Source organism: Trichomycterus rosablanca, chromosome 4 (genome assembly GCF_030014385.1).
Source record: "Trichomycterus rosablanca isolate fTriRos1 chromosome 4, fTriRos1.hap1, whole genome shotgun sequence".
Lineage (NCBI taxonomy): Eukaryota > Metazoa > Chordata > Actinopteri > Siluriformes > Trichomycteridae > Trichomycterus > Trichomycterus rosablanca.
Window position 1 is genome coordinate 31,925,886 of NC_085991.1, and position 17,236 is coordinate 31,943,121.

A 17,236-nucleotide genomic window follows, 5' to 3' on the forward strand; every position below is an offset into this window, starting at 1 on the left:
CCTGAAGCCAAGATATTAATCTTCAGTGTTTATAGCATTTAGCTTTTTTTTTTTTTTCAACAAATAATGCAAGGTCACAAATTAGAAAGCAAATGTGAGCGACTATTCACAAATAACTGACTACAAACAGCATGATGGCTGTTATGCTAGTGTAATTAGTGTTGGCTACTGACATGGCTACTGACATGGCTACATATCTTGAACAACATTACCAAATTACCAAAATCTTACATATGGGTTGGATTTAAAACTTTGTAAGGTGTTTGAGGGCACTTTAACAATTGTCTAAATGAGTATAAGACGTGCAAGAGGAAGGATAAGTGGTATAAAGGGAGGATTTGCCCAGAGGATGTGAGCCACTGCTATTTGCCATATCCTTCTTTAGTCTTAGAACATCAAGCCTCTTTATGTAGTTTTTAAAAACTTTTTGTAGTTTTGTTGCTACAATGTTGGAGTAGCTTCCTGATAACGGAGTTGACATAAGAAACAAAACAAACACAATACAAGAAAGAAGCAACAATCCAAGCTTGGTCCCTGTGCAAGCCTTAATACAACTATGCAAACTTTTGACTTAACTGTAGTTATTTGTCTATCAAATCCTGGTCAGTTTGCATACATGACAGGGACATGTACAATATGTCATGGCAGTCTTGGGATTTTTTTGCAGCTGATCTTTTTCTGTGACCTTTTTTACTGATTTATTTACTGCAATTGCCTGTTTGTACCTGCAGTAACTGTTAAATTCATGGTGGTAATGAAATACAGTAAATACTGTATGTGTAATAATTTATGTGTAGTACTGTATTTCTAAAATACATTTATAAATAATAAGCTACATCTGGATGTTTTCTAGGTTTCTGGGGGAATGTCGAGTTTCTTTAAGAGATGTTATCAACTCCCCAAACCTAGCAGCAACCTTCACTGTGTCCTTAGTTGACACCAAGAGAAACAACACTGGGGTAAGTGACTTCTTTTCCTGTTTTCTCTCCAGGGTCAAATTTACTCATTCTGATTCTAAGGAGGTCTGTGTTAAGCAAACATTTAGTATGATAAACGCCTAAGGACTAAGATCATGTTTCCGTTTGATTCATTCTTCATTTTTAAAGTTTCTTAGTGGACATCTATAGCAACATAGTGTTACTCGTAGTGGACATCTTAGTAGACATCTTAATGGACCTCTTAGTGGACATTAATAACAACAACAGTGTTATTCTTAGTGGATCTCTTAGTGGACATCTATAACAACAGTGTTATTCTTAGTGGATCTCTTAGTGGACATCTATAACAACATAGTGTTATTCTTAGTGGATCTCTTAGTGGACATCTATAACAACAGTGTTATTCTTAGTGGATCTCTTAGTGGACATCTATAACAAAGTGTTATTCTTAGTGGATCTCTTAGTGGACATCTATAACAACATGTTAAAAGTGGCTGATGCCCAAAGCAAAAAGACAGCATCCTATGCTTCAGTACTTAGTCAACATATTAGATAGAAATATTTTTTTAATTAAGCATACAGATTAATGAGTCAACAAGTATGGGGGCAGTTCTTTATATCCACAGTCTGGAAAAATGATGTCCTAATTTCAGAGGTGGAAAAAGTAGTAAAACATTGTACTCAAGTAAACGTACTATTACTTTAAAGGAATTTTCATTTAAGTACGAGTAAATTAACTAGTCTAAAAATCTACTAAAGTAAAAAGTAATTCATTTAAAATGTACTTAGAGTAAACGTTACTTAGTTACTTTTTTTAACAGGAGAGGGTGACAAGTGGATATAAATCTCACAATAGTTGTTTTTTTATTCAAATATAATAGATGTTGATACAACATTTAAAACATTTAGGGATGTGTAATGTGTCATTTTAGTACAGACCATTCCATAAAACTTTTTCAAACTGTATACCCACTAGTGATGGGTTGTTCGTGAACGACTCGATTCTATTGAACGGCTCTTTAAAATGAACAAAAGGAACCGAGTCGTGCCTTTGGGAGTCGTTGCCTTGCTGCCTGAACAAAAGAATAGAGAGCCATTTTTTGAACGGCTCTTTAAAAGGAACCAAGCCAAAAGATCCGATTCCCCATCGCAGAATTTCTGCAGCAGTTTCCCAGATACAGTTTTACTCAGTAACGGATGTTATTTAAAATGTAGCGAATTACAATTCTTAATACAAAACATACTTAAATAAAAGTAAAATTACTGGTTGTAAAATCTACTTTAAAAAGTACAAGTACACAAAAAAACTACTCAATTACAGTAACGTGAGTAAATGTAATTCGTTACTTTCCACCTCTGCCTAATTCCCATTGAACAAATGAGATACACAAAATGAGGTAAAGAAACGCTACCACTGTCGTTGTCCCCTCAACATTACAGAAGTAACTTTGAGGAGTGTTCATAAATATGTCAGTTCAAAGTGAGGATTTAGTGAGCTTCACAGCTGGTATAAGGTTCTTGTGCTCAAATGCTGTGTTAGGTTTGTGCCAAACATGTCTTCTGTTACTGTGCCCAAATAATTTAACTTTGGATTCATCTGTTCAAAGCACATTGTTCCAGAAGTCCTGGTCTTTGTCTAGGGGTTATCTGGCTATCTTTAGTCTTGCCCTGATGATTTTTTTTTGACAGTAGGGGTTTCCTCCTTGCTCACCTCCCATGAAAATCAAACTTGTGCAGTCTCTTTCTGATGGTAGATGCATGTACCTTGACATCAACTGTGGCAAGAGCTACCTGTAAGTCCCGTGGTGATATTGTAAGATTATTGGAGATTTCTTTACGCATCTTGCGGTCTGCTCTTGGGCTGAACTTGCTAGGATGGCCTGACCTGACCATGCTGGCAGTTGTTTTAAATGTTGTCCACTTGTAAATTATTTTTCAGACAGTGGAATGGCTGATTTCTAATTGTTTTGAGATCTTTTTAAATCCCTTCCCAGACTCATATGCACCTACAACCTTCTTTCTGAAGGCCTCAGAGAGCTCTTTAGATCTCACCATGGTGAAAACACTCACTTCAACAATTTAGAGCAAACCAAACTAATGTCTAAGGTTTAAATAAAACTCCAATGTCCTCTAACGATGGTCTAATCATTGCAGCTGATGTGGTGCACCTGATTCTAATTTTAGACATTTTAAGTAGTAATAAATGTGGGGGTGTCCTAACTTAAATATAAAGACTCACAATAAATTTCCATTTTTGTTCATTACATTTTACAACTTGTGTTTAAAAGTAATTTTAAAAAATTTTTTGTTTAATGATATAAGCTCAATTTGTAAGTGAGTCATTCTATAATTTGGGGTACATTCCATGTCCAATGATAATAATTATATTTATTCTAACTATTTTCTTTAAAAATGTCATATTTTACCTATTAATGGAAAACATGTTGTAATATCACAAAAACATTATGTGCGTCCTATGCTTCATTTAGCTTGAAATTTGTCATGATGTTCCTAAATGAACAGTTTTTGCTGTGTCCGTTTTTCAAGTTGAGGGTGCCTTGGTTTCAAAATAATGAATAAAATTATTAAGGGCAACAACATCTATTTTTTTATTTATTTCAATAGTTTAAATACTAAAGAAAAATAATATTTTTTAAATTGAGTTTCTCTTTTAAATAATTTAAATATATTTATTTATTATTGTCTGCAAAAGTTCTGTCAACTATGTTACTAACAGAACTCCACTCAGCAACTCAAAAATGGTTTGTTCTAAAACTATGTGACCAGCATTACATGATATAATTTTTCTCTGTGGAGGGCATATTGAACAAACTGTGGTGAATGTTCTCTTATTTTTAAAAATATTTTATCTATAATAGAGCATTGTCAATGAGTATATTAACTGACCGTTTTTTATAATTTTAATTCAAATGTATGTTCAAATTAGACATTACTCTGTTCAAGAAATGACATGTGGTCAGCCAGGCAAGGTCTACCACTGAAGTTATGGGTCAAAATAGGGAAATTGTCAACTATGTTACCTGTCAACTAAGTTACCTAGTAGTCTACATCTACTTGCCCTTTTAAATAAAATAAAAAATAATTATGTTTAAGCTTTGCAACTAGTGGATATGTTACACTAAAGGAATATATTAACTTGAACCACTGATTGTTCTATTGAGAAAGAACATTGTTTTTGTACTTTTTGGTGATGTGAAATTTACCCCTAATTATAGAATGACCCAAGTACTGTTCAAATGCAGTTCAAATGTTAATATGTTTAAATATGTTCAAAAAGACAAAGGTTTTCATGGGGTGTCCTAACTTTTTCACATGACTGTAGATCCTCTTTGTTGCCCAGAACATATGTAGCAGTACATTATTTATTTCCTTGAGTCCTTATGCCTGCCAACCCTGAAGTTCAAAAATAGAAAGATTTTTTTAAACTTAGCTTGGTTGGTTTGCAAAATATTTAAAAATATGTTTGTTGTGATTTTTTTAAACAGCAAAGTTTTATTTTAGACACTTACTTTTGGACAATTACAAAATGATAAAACTTAAAACTCTTCCTTCAAAGGAATAGAAACAATCCATGGTCAGTTTAGTGTCTCTTGATCTTGGCACTGAAAGCGGACACCACCACCCTGAGGGTGAGGGGAAAATCTAGACACGCCTAGGAGAGGGAATGACAAGTATCCTCTAACATGCAGTCCGTGACAAATCACCCATAATTTCCTGTACATGATTTTAAAATAGCCTTGCTTTTGTAAGAGATGAGGAACAACCGGTGCCAGCTTCTATATCTTTATGTATTTATACCCCCTTTCCTCTACCCACCCTTCAGATCAAAGTATACACATATTTTTAATGCCAACCTGCTTTTTTTAAAATTCCAAGCAAGCTTTTCTTGCCACCAATACGTACCAGTACGTTTAAAGGAATTTAGACCTTTGGGGAACTTTGGACATCACACATGGCTTCCATTCCTTTAGTTTGCTAACAAATGCTTACGTACTATCTTTTTCACTTAGTGTAATCATAGTCCCCTAATGTTCAATGAAACTCATGGCATCTTAGTTCTGCTTCCTGGCATTGTGTGTGTGCGCATACATATGTGTCTTGCCACCGGACGATAAGGGATGAAAAGGAGAAGGTGGAGTTGTCCCTCTAAGCTGTTTTGTATCCGTGTTTTTTGGAATAGCACGGCTGTAGGAAATAACTGTAGGAAAGCAGGGCCAGGTATTAGACTTTAAAAACAGATTAATCTGGGGGCAGTTAACTCCCACGCTTCCTATACTGAAGATAGAAGGCTTACATAAACTAATATGTGGATAAGTTAACATTGTGATAAATCCAATTTTTTACAACGTGAGAATCTTCTTATGTTTTTTTTAATTCCCAGTTGGTTGAGCCAAAGACGTAGAGTGGTCAAAAACCATCAGCATTGTGTCTGAAGGTTGTTGAAGACTTATTTAGATGGATTAAAAGCTAATGAACAAATATCAAAGTAGATTTGCTGTAAAATATACAAAAAAAATTCAAGACTTCATTGACGTACAGGTACCTTACAATTGTATGTAGACTTCAACTATATAGTCGTTTGTCAAGTCAAATTGATTTGTATAGTGCTGTTTACAATGGACATTGTTTCAAAGTAACTTTACAGAATCCAGGGCCGACAGAACAAAAAGCCCTGTTAAGCAAGCCGAGGGTGACAGTGGCAAGGAAAAACTCCTTTAAAATTACAGGGAGCAACCTTGAGAGGAACCAGACATTTGTGCTTGTTAAACATCATTTCTCCAAAAACTCTATTTCTTTTACAATATGTATGATAAATAGAGCTGGGCGATATGGCCAAAAATGTTATCGCGATACATTTTTCTATATTGATTAATATCGATAATCACAATAAAAATTTTGTTAACACTGTCACAGTTTTTAAATGCAATTCAGCATGCAGCCTGATTGGCTATTGTGCCGGCTTTACGCCAAACCTATGTGCTGCGTGATTAGGCTGCTTTGTGTGCTGTTCTGCGCTAATGAGCAGGAAAAATCGAATCGATGATATCATCGTAATCAAGGGAAAGTTTATCGCGATACAAATTGACATTGTTTTATTGCACAGCTCTAATGGTAGACAGTAAAAATACTGAACTAATTGACAATTCTCTCATTAAGTTTGGCACAAAGTGGTGAGCCATGACTCATCACTGCTTGCAAAAGAGCCTTTGGTAAAGTTGTGTTTTTATCTTTGGTTGTTGATCTAAATTGACAAAGAGTGACATAATAACAGATTCATTCAGATAGCAATGTATGTATATTTTGCATAAAACATACATTTCTTCTAAAATATGGCTGTGGGTAGAAATGTCACCTGAGAGCAAGAATGTCCAAGGTTCAGTTACCAGGTGGAGCAGTCTGGATCCTCTCCCTGTGTCTGTGTGGGTTTCCTCCGGGTGCTCCGTTTTCCTCCCACAGTCCAAAGACATGCAGTCAGATTAATTGGAGATACTAAATCGCCCTAGGTGAGACTGTGAGTGTCTGTGTTTGCCCTATGATGCAGTGGTGACCTGTCCAGGGTGTTACCTACCTTTTGCCCAGTGGATTGCACTCAAAATGACCCTGACCAGGATAAAGTGGTGGTAAAACAGACAGTGAATAAATGAATGACTATGACACATACAGTCCCCTCCACGATTATTGGCACACTTGGTAAAGATACACAAACATGGTCCTAAGAAATCCACATTTTGTTAAATTAGCCTAATCTTACACTGGAAAATGAGAAAAATACAACCTTTAATTGTAGTAATTTCATTCTGATCACCTTAAAAAGGAAAATATAAATGAAAAATGTTTCAGTGCTCCAGTCATCCTCTAGTAATGCTAATACAGTGGAACCTCCATTTAACGGATTTCGGATTTAACAGACAAAATCTGGAAAGCCGATTGTCTGGTCCGATTTTTTACAATTCCCGCAAGAAGCGCCCCAAGACCAGTAGTTCAGTAATTCTCCACTAGCCTGCGCACGTCTCTCTGTTTACATATGTGAAAGGCTTTATTTTGGCGGGAGGCTTACTCTGTTCTCGCCTTTTTCTCTGTGTTTTATGCTTAATTTTTGCAAGTTCTAGTGCTTAGTAATGCACCAGCACTGCTCCAGTAGCCACTAGCAGTCCCCACTATACGATCACCGCAAAAAAAAGCATGTCCTCCACCTCACAAGGTAAATTAAATTTGTCCACAGTAGTACAGTACACCAATTTTAATATTTCTTTACATAATATTTGTTTTACATTACATATCTATTTATTTTTGTTTATTTTACTGTTTATCATATGTACATTTTTGGCACTTTTGTGGACCTTAGCACTGTGTTTTCATATATTTTTGCACCCCCTGGAAAAAAAACCTTGATGTTTTGGACAATTGCATTTTACGGACCAGTGCACCTTCTTTTAGTCAGTTAAATCGAGGTTCCTTTTGTTGAGAATTTTTAATTTTTAACCATCTTTACCAGAGGTGTCAATAATTGTGGATGGGACTGTATACCTTAAGTCCTAATAAATGAAGGTTGCTCTAAATAACATTGTCTGGTTAATGATGTTAATGTTATTGTATCATGTGTTTATGAATTTGTCTTGCCAGGCTACAGTGACTCTGCAGGTTTCCTACATCCCTCCTCCAGGCATGGCCCCTTTTTTTCAGCCTCCACCACAGCCAGAGGCTACCATACACACTCCTGTAGAACTGGACACTGTCACAGGTAATAGCTCTGTCAAACACACATCCACAGATATGAGCAAAAGAAGCTTTTAGTATCTCCCTCCAATATGTATATATAAAATATAAATCTGTGTTGGGATCCTGACATTGGTTTGAAACCATGATGCTGGGCTCTGTCCTGTCTGGTATTCTGCTGGTACATAATGCCAGAATGCTTTGAGGCCTGGATGACAGAGCTTTTCCAGAGCGGGTCCCAGTTTTGGCCCCACGCTGGACACAGGCTGCACCAGTTTGTGGAGTGGGTTGCCGCTTGCTTCTTGCCATCCCCTGTTTGTCCTGGGTTTCATTTCTTTACTCTTTTTCCGAACACTTGGTTGTCTCAGGTGCTCTGAGGTGCTCATTTCACCCCCATCCATTTTTTTACCTAATCCTCTGGTACACTACACCTGGTGCCCCATGGGTGAGACATGATCTGCTCAGTTACATCTTTTTGTTTTAAAGTTTCACATTTGAACATTTTCAGGAGCTAGGAAAGGTATATTTTGTTAAACACAGTATCTAAATGATACCATGCATATTCCTTATTTTTAGTTTACTTGTGGTTTTGGTAAATTTGGTGTAAGTGTTGCACTTTCACACAACCCCCCCCCCCCCCCCCCCCCCCCATACTGATTTGTGTAGGGGTAGTAGATCTACCATGCATATTTTTATTTTCTTTATAGATAGATTTATTTATTTACACACTAGATTTCATTTTCTATTATCAATGCAGTCTATAACAGCCACTCAAACAAATAAAATGTTTATTATTGAGCAAGTTACCAAGCAGTAATGCACTCTAAATTCACATGAACTGCATTTGGATCCACAAACACTTTCTATATGATGCAGTAATGAATTATGGTTTGTTATTGGCCTTGTATGCCCTAATCAAACTCTTTCTGAAAATGTGTATAAAATTATACAGTATTTATATAATTTATTTTACAGACTAATATTAATACAAAAAAATTAAAATAATTACAATTAAAATAATTAAAAATAAAATAATTATTAAATAATTAATATTAGCATTAACATTAACTTCCTAATGCACCGCTAACAGTTACACCACCTTGCTTTGATATCAGGTAAAAAGTAAATATTGTATATCAATTTCTGTTTCAGCATGATTGCCCCTCTGTGCAAAAAGCAAGGGCCAAAAAGACCTTGTGTGGAGAAACTTCACTGCCCTTTACAGAGCCCTATCCACAACCCAATGAAATCTGTTAGATGAATTGGAATACTGATGAAGAGACAGAGCATTTATTTTTTAAATTTTATTTTATTTCATCAATGGCGTTATTTAGGTCAAGGCTGCGATTGGTCTAGTTTTACATGAACAGTTAGAGTAAACCCTCAACTGCGAAAAGCAATCAAGGTTACTACAGTTAGTGGAGTGGGGGGGGGGGGACACATAGCACTCAGTGCTGTCCTACACTTCTTCTTTTCTGTGAAAATGTCTGTTCCAGTTTAAAGCAGTTCATTTAAATACAAGTTTTTCCTAAGGCAGTTAAGTTTCAAATTCTAATAATTTAATTTCATTTACATCAACCATTTTATTCTGGTAAAGGCTTTGGTGGGTCCAGTTCCAAGACACCAGAACAAACTGGGAGCAAGACAAGAACACCAATCTATTGCAGGGCTTTGGCCATTACCTCCGCCTCAGACATAGCACATCATGTTTGCATAGATGCCTGGGTGGGTTCATAGCACCACTGAGATCTGAACTGAAAATTCCTATAACATTTTATAATTAGTGTTATTTAATTACTGAATTAAAATACGAAAATTTGGCAGTGGAGCTGAACTTAATCCAGTTCCTCATTGTAGTGTACATTAGATTTCAGAACACTGTACTTTTCAGTGTGAACAGTTCTGCAATTTTAATGTGTGTGTGTGTGATTCATAAAAACCTGCCATGCTGTAATACTGTTTCACATGGACAGTGTTCTCGTTGGACACTATGGAAGAAGAGGACACAGAGAGTATGGTGATGATAGAGGCTGAAGAAGAGCCTGAACCTGTTCCAGGACCTCAGGGCCAGGACATCGGGGCTCCTATATCACCTCCAAAGAAAGCACCTCCTGCCTTCACCCATGGCATCAAGAAAAAGAAACAGCAGAGCAACAAAGCTCCTCTCTCCAACAAACCCCAGGACCTCCAGGTATGTGTGAGCATTTTTTCTCAAGAATACACAATATATGGATCTTAGACCAAGGGAGGCTGCATTGAAAGTACGTGATTATTGTACAATTTACAAGATGCGTAACCAAGAACAGTATCACTAATGAACAGGGTAAAGGGCAAAGGAAAAGGTGATCCAAACAACAGAAACAAAGTAACAATTTAAAACAGTGGCTGCATGGCAGAACCTGTGATTCAAACTCTCAACCGTTCAATTGACAACCCAAAGCTCTACCCACTAGGCTACCACTGTCCCAGAAATGAAATGAAGAAATGAAAACATTGTATAATTAGTGTGCAACAGCATCCACATGAGCATTGAGGTGAGGTGATTGAGGTTTTTTATATATACACTATATAACCAAAAATATTGTGACACCCCTTCTAATTTTTCACAACAATCGCTAACAAGTGTCCCAATCCAGCATGACTGTGTCCTTGTGCACAAAGCAAGGTCTATAAAGACATGAACAAAAGCTTGATTCCATCTTCTGCTTCTGTCCGTAATTATATTTAGTCAGTATGGATTCTGGATGCTGTAGATACAGTAGTTTGTCTTTAGCACTTCTCATTAACACTGCCCTCTTGTGGTACATATTCCTTAGTGACACTGAGGATATATTTAGCATAGGAAAAGCAATTAAATCAGAATATCCTTACTGGTAGTGCCTGCAAGTAAGCTGAAGCATGAGGGACCCTATGGTTATTAGACAGATTAAGTATGTTAAATTGTCATTTATTTATACTTTAAAAGTAGTTTTGTTTAGGGAGGATGGATGATTTAATATCTGAATTAAAGAACTGCAACAGCACACCTACCACAAAGCCAAATATAAACCTAACATGGATATTGATGATTTTCATTTTACTATTAGTCCACAAAACTATACTTGTAAGTCTGCATACATATAAGAGGCAGCATGGTCCATTTAAGAGAGAACAAACAGCTGTTTGAATCAAAAATGTAATCCATTATGTTTACTCTCCAGGTGCGGGTACGAATCATCGAAGGAAGACAGCTGCCTGGAGTCAATATTAAACCTGTTGTCAAAATATCTGTAGCAGGACAGACAAAAAGAACACGCATTAAAAAAGGCAACAATCCATTTTTTGATGAGGTATATAATAGCTATTTAAAAATTTTTATTATTAAGACATCAGATGACAATAGATAAATATATTTTTATAAATATATATAAATATAAATAGGTATTATTATTATAATAATTTTTCTTTGTTTTAGACTTTCTTCCTGAACTTCTTTGAGAGCCCAGCTGATCTTTTTGATGAGCCTATATTCATAACAGTAAGTAGATATCATCACTTTAATCTACACTATAAGGCTAGAGCGGTCCGGGTCCTTTCTGTGTTAAGTTTGCATGTTCTCCCTGTGTCTGCGTGGGTTTCCTCCGGGAGCTCTGGTTTCCTCCCACAGTCCAAAATCCTGCAAGTGAGGTGAACTGGAGATACAAAATTGTCCATAAGTGTGTTTGACATTTGAAAAAAACTTGAACTGATGAATCTTGTGTAACCTGTAACTACCTGTCCTGTCATGAATATAACCAAAGTGTGTAAAACATGATTAAAATCCTAATAAAGAAATAAATAAAGCTAGAGGTATGTACATATTTCTTCAAATGTTTCAGTGTTTTAGCCACACCCACTGCTATAAAATCAATTCTGTACAATAAATTATTTGTGGCAGCAGTTTGGGGAAGTGTCCTATTCCAGCATTACTGTCTCCTGTGCGCAAATGTCCATTAAGAAAATTTTTGTCTAATGTGGTCTAGAGGAACTGCATAGAGCCCTGACCCTTAATCCATCAATGCCAATGATTTTGGAATGGAATGTCCAACACGTTTATTTTGGCCATATAGTATATAAAACACTTTTAAACAGAATTGCAGTTTTATCCATGTGGTATGTACATGTAGGGCATGATGGATTGTGATACCTTTTTAAAAGCATAAATATAATATAAAATATAATAAAGTAGACAAAAAGACATTGTATATTACATATAGGCGAAGCTAACAAAACAGCTTTTCTTTTTTTAATAGAGCCATATTATTAATTTCTTAAAAATATATTGGCTGCTTTACTTCATTTTGCTGCTATTTATACTATCTATTATTAACAAAGTAACTTGGTATGACCTTACCACATTTAAAAATAAAAAGCTGTTTTCAGATGGAAGCTATAGATAGAAATAAGTTGGTGAACTAATAGGAATGCTATTGCTAACAGTTAAACAAAGTAAATGTAGTGGTTGTATTAAATGTTGCAATAATATTTACCTCATGTGTCTGTTTCAGGTCTTTGACTCCAAGTCTTTACGCACAGACTCTGTCATTGGAGAATTTAAGGTAATTCAAGAATTCACTCTATTACTCTATGTTTATTTACACCTACAAGTCACTTTTAAGAAAGAAAGAATAAAAGTAAATACACGTGCACCTGCATTTTATGTAATTATAACAGCAAGTGTAGGTTTGTGTCCATACAGTGGATTCACTCACTGACCACTTTTTAGGAACATGTGATCATTTATGTAATGTCAATCAAGCTGGTCATGTGGCTGCAATGCATGCATAAAATCATACAGATGGATTTCAAAACAGCTTCAGTTTATACTTACATTAATTAGCACAATGTGGAAAATGTAAACTGAATAACTGTTACCTTGGCATGATTATTGGTGTCAGGCAGGCTAGTTTGGGTATGTCAGAAAGATCTACATTAATTATAAGGCAGCATGGTGGCTACGTGGCCAGGTGGGGGGGTCCGGGTCCTTTCTGTGTAGAGTTTGCATGTTCTCCCGTGTCTGCGTGGGTTTCCTCCTGGAGCTCCGGTTTCCTCCCACAGTCCAAAGACATGCAAGTGAGATGAATTGGAAACACTAAATTGTCCATGACTGTGTTTGATATAACCTTGTAAACTAATTAATCTTGTGTGTAAGATTAATTAATCTTATCTTAATCTGAAGTGTGTAAAACATGATGTTAAAATCCTAATAAAACAAAACAAACATTAATTGTCTATACAGAGTTAATGATAGTGCCCACTCTTGTTTTTTTTTTCTTTCAGATGGATGTTGGCATGGTGTATAATGAACACAGTAAGTACTGCAGACTGTTAAGACTGCTGTTACTTTGCAGCATTCTTGTGTTTGAAATAAGACATACCAAAACTGTACTTTTGACTCTTTAATGTTATTACTCACAATATTACAGTTTAAAATCATTTACACTGGGTAATAGAAGATTGCTTTTAACATTATGAGCTGATTAGTATACGTATCTTGGTTTTCATTCTGTGGCAGGACATGCTATTCTTAGAAGGTGGCTGTTGTTGGCTGATCCCGATGACCTTTCAGCTGGAGCCAGAGGCTATCTTAAGGTCAGCCTGATTGTCCTGGCTGCAGGTGATGAGGCACCAGTAAGTAAAAGTAGAATTTCATAATATTTTCTCTTTTCATGTACTAGAAGTAAATGTTTGCTTTTGTAATGAAGTTGTTGACAAGTTCAGCTGTTGCCCAAAGCTTGCTCATTGGATATTTTGGTCCTAAAATTATTTAAAGCTGCTTTGAGACAATGTCTATTGTAAAAAGCACTGTACAAATAAATGTGTCCTGACTTGACAAGTGAACTTACAGTGGCAAAACCTTTGTGGACATCTAACACCCCAACAGCCACAAACAATAGGCACTAATGTAGTTGTTCCTGGCTTCTGGTAAAGCTTTTCACTATGATTATTAGTTTTAGGAGCATTAGTAAGGTCAGTCATTGATTTTAAGCAGTAAGACCAGCTCACAGTCTGGGGTCCAGTTTACCTCAGTGGTGTTAGGTAGGATTTTTTCATTTATCTTGTGGGCAGCACACTGGCTCAGTGGGTAGCACTGTCGCCTCACAGCAAGAGGGACCTGAGTTTGATTCTCAGGTGAAGCGGCCCGGATCCTTTCTGTGTGGAGTGCATGTGCATGTTCTCCCCGTGTCCGTGTGGGTTTCCTACGGGAGCTCCGGTTTCCTCCCACAATCCAAAGACATGCAAGTGCGGTGAATTGGAGACACTAAATTGTCCATGACTGTGTTTGATATAACCTTGTGGAACTGATGAATCTTGTGTGTAATGAGTAACTACTGTTTCTGTCATTAATGTAACCAAAGTGTAAAACATGATGTTAAAATCTTAATAAATAAATGAATTGATCTTGCTTTGAAAAAATGAGCGCACACTGCAACTGAGCACAAGCTGTCCCATTTTGGTTGCTTTTGTATCTTACTATTTACAGTCGAATTGTTCAAGCAGAAACAAACCAACATATTTGATTTTGACTGGAATGGAGGCAACCTATGACAGTGCTCTGTTAAGTCATCAACAGTGTACTGAAGAGCTCAGTGTTTGTCTGAAGATTACATGAGTTTATTCTTTTGCCACCTGGTTGTAGCTAATGCCAATTAATCCACTGTTTAGAAAGATGTCTACATACATTTTAACTAAAAGATGTAAAAAAAAAATTGTATGTATTTATTTTCTCAGATGGAAAAAGATGGTGTTTATGAGAGGGAGGATATTGAAGCAAACCTGTTGAGACCAGCAGGCCTCACACTCAGGGGTGCCACCTTCACTCTTAAAGTGTACAGAGCAGAGGATCTTCCTCAGAGTGAGTATCAACATGCGTATTTGTAGGTGTTCTTGTGTATTTTTAAATCGTATATATAATTTTGTGACTTCATTTTTTCTATCAGTGGATGATGCTTTTATGGATGGAATAAAAGGCTTTTTGGGTTTTGACTCCAACCGAAAAAATCTGGTGGATCCATTAGTGGAAATCAACTTTGCTGGAAAAACGGTACAGCTAAAATGTATTAACATGCTTTAAAATCACAAGTCAGACTGTGACAAGCTGGAATGATTTTGAGTGAAGAGAATATACACCCAGTGGCTCATTACACTAAACCTCAACCCTAGGAAATACCCTAGGATGTGCTTAAAAAGCCACCTAAAATAAAACCCAGAGTACTCATGACTTATAAGAGTAGTAGGAGATTTTAAATCCAAACAATTTTATTTATTTGTTTGTTTATTTTGCATTTTTCCCGAATTTTCCTCCAAATTTTGTCGTATCCAGTTACCCAGTTGCATTACGCTTCCTCTCTACTGATGCCGATTGAGGAGAGCGAGACTGTCACACGCCCCCTGCGACACATGCACAGTAGCCGACTGCATCTTTTCACTTGCACAATGTGAGTTCATATGCGGATCAGCTTTGTGTACAGAGAGACGCACCCTGATCACATTATTCCTTGACTCTGTGCAGGCACCATCAATCAGCCAGCAGAGACCATAATTGCATAAGGGGGTTATGAGGTCCCTATCCGGCTTCCCACCCTGTATAAACAACAAGCCAATCGTTGTTCATGTAGGCGCCCAGCCCAGCCGGATGGCAGTGCTGAAGTCCAAGCCAACGAGTTCGAATTGTCAGCTCTGGTGTGCTATTGTGTTTTACCACTGCGCCACCTCAGCAGCCGAATCCATGAAATTTTAAGACAAAAATACAGCAGTAAAAGTTATTTAACTAAAATTAAACTGTGGATCAAGAAAAAAACATGTCTTGTAGGTGTCATATGTTGTAGTTGATGTAATCTGCAAACTGTAAAATTAAAATGTATCTTTCTCAAAATATAAAAAATGGAGCTTGGGGTAGCGATCTAATGTGCTAGCCAACCTACGCAGAGTTTAAATACTCTAATTCAGTTCTCAGTAGTGCTACCAATTGCTCAATTATTATATCCCTTATGAGCTCATCCCATCACAGACAGTAAACTAAATCTTCAATCCACAGCATGATGTGTGAGGGTAACTGGACATTATATAAGTATATTTTTATTTAAGATAAAAAAAAAAAAGTAATGTTCCGTGCCCTAAAATGAACCCAACCATCAAAGTTGTCTATTCAAACCAGACTTTAATAGCTATTTTAAATTTAAAATAAAAAAATATATAATTAAATAAATAAATAAACACATTAAAGAGATATGGAGGAGGTTTCCTGAAAGTAAGGCAAATTATATTTATAATAACTCTACCTATGTGTAAATACGAATGAAGAAAATCAATCTATCATAGTAATTATGAAGATAATCTTACATGAGCTCTTTTACTCTAAAACATTTGATTATACAGTTAAATATGTGTGTATTCACAGATGTGCAGCAGGATACTTGAGAAAAATGCCAATCCACAGTGGAACCAAAGCCTTGCACTCCCTATCAGAGTAAGATGAGCTATAATCCTGCTTTTCATTAAAACATTCTAGACAAATTTCTTATGTGCCTGGTTTATTTTTACTTGTGTGTACAGTTTCCATCTATGTGTGAGAAAATGAGGATACGCATTTTAGATTGGTAAGTTCTACCTAAAATTACACAAATTATAATTAATCTGTATAAATCACATGTATCTGTATGTTGTATATTTTATGGTATGTGTGGGCCTTTTGTTTAAATTGGGCATGGTATTGTAATCTTTTACAGGGATCGAGCAAGCCACAATGATGTCATTGGCACCACACACCTGTGTATGTCCAAGATCTCTGCCCCAGGAGGAGAAATAGAAGGTAAGTTATAAATGGTTTTATATGGTATGCTTTTAACTTCACTTAAGTACCTTTAATTCAGTTTGTACAACTAAGCTGGATGAAATTTGGATTTGAATGGATTTTATTTGCTTTGTATGGATCTTACTTGCCTGCCATAGTGGTGTGCAGTACTAATGAGCAGCAGCATGAGCAGAAACAGTGCCTTAAACAGAACTGATATATACACTGATCAGCCATAACATTAAAACCACCTCCTTGTTTCTACACTCACTGTCCATTTTATCAGCTCCACTTACCATATAGGAGCACTTTGCAGTTCTACAGTTACTGACTGTAGTCCATCTATTTCTCTACATACCTTTTTAGCCTGCTTTCACCCTGTTCTTTAATGGTCAGGACCCCCACATGACCATCACAGAGCAGGTATTATTTAGGTGGTCAATTACTGACTGTAGTCCATCTGTTTCTCTACATGCTTTGTTAGCCTCCTTTTATACTGTTCTTCAATGGTCAGGACTCCCCCAGGACCACCACAGAGCAGGTATTATTTAGGTGGTGGATCATTCTCAGCACTGCAGTGACACTGACATGGTGGTGGTGTGTTAGTGTGTGTTGTGCTGGTATAAGTGCATCATACACAGCAGTGCTGCTGGAGTTTTTAAATACTTTGTCCACTCACTGTCCACTCTGTTAGACACTCCTACCTAGTTGGTCCACCTTGTAGATGTAAAGTCAGAGACGACCGCTC

At 36.5% G+C, this 17,236-nt stretch overlaps 1 protein-coding gene across 3 annotated transcripts in view; it reads left to right on the forward strand.

Moving 5' to 3' along the window:
* dysf (dysferlin, limb girdle muscular dystrophy 2B (autosomal recessive)) overlaps positions 1-17,236 on the forward strand; it is a 130,326-nt gene that overhangs the window by 19,120 nt on the left and 93,970 nt on the right. For all 3 annotated transcript variants that reach the window (XM_062994181.1, XM_062994180.1, XM_062994182.1), the window contains exons 4-16: positions 854-959; positions 7,584-7,701; positions 9,650-9,867; positions 10,877-11,005; positions 11,131-11,193; positions 12,203-12,253; positions 12,975-13,005; positions 13,210-13,325; positions 14,427-14,550; positions 14,636-14,739; positions 16,096-16,164; positions 16,251-16,294; positions 16,424-16,506. In XM_062994181.1, coding sequence (XP_062850251.1) covers positions 854-959; positions 7,584-7,701; positions 9,650-9,867; positions 10,877-11,005; positions 11,131-11,193; positions 12,203-12,253; positions 12,975-13,005; positions 13,210-13,325; positions 14,427-14,550; positions 14,636-14,739; positions 16,096-16,164; positions 16,251-16,294; positions 16,424-16,506 — 1,256 coding nt within the window. The remainder of the gene's footprint in view (positions 1-853; positions 960-7,583; positions 7,702-9,649; positions 9,868-10,876; positions 11,006-11,130; positions 11,194-12,202; positions 12,254-12,974; positions 13,006-13,209; positions 13,326-14,426; positions 14,551-14,635; positions 14,740-16,095; positions 16,165-16,250; positions 16,295-16,423; positions 16,507-17,236) is intronic.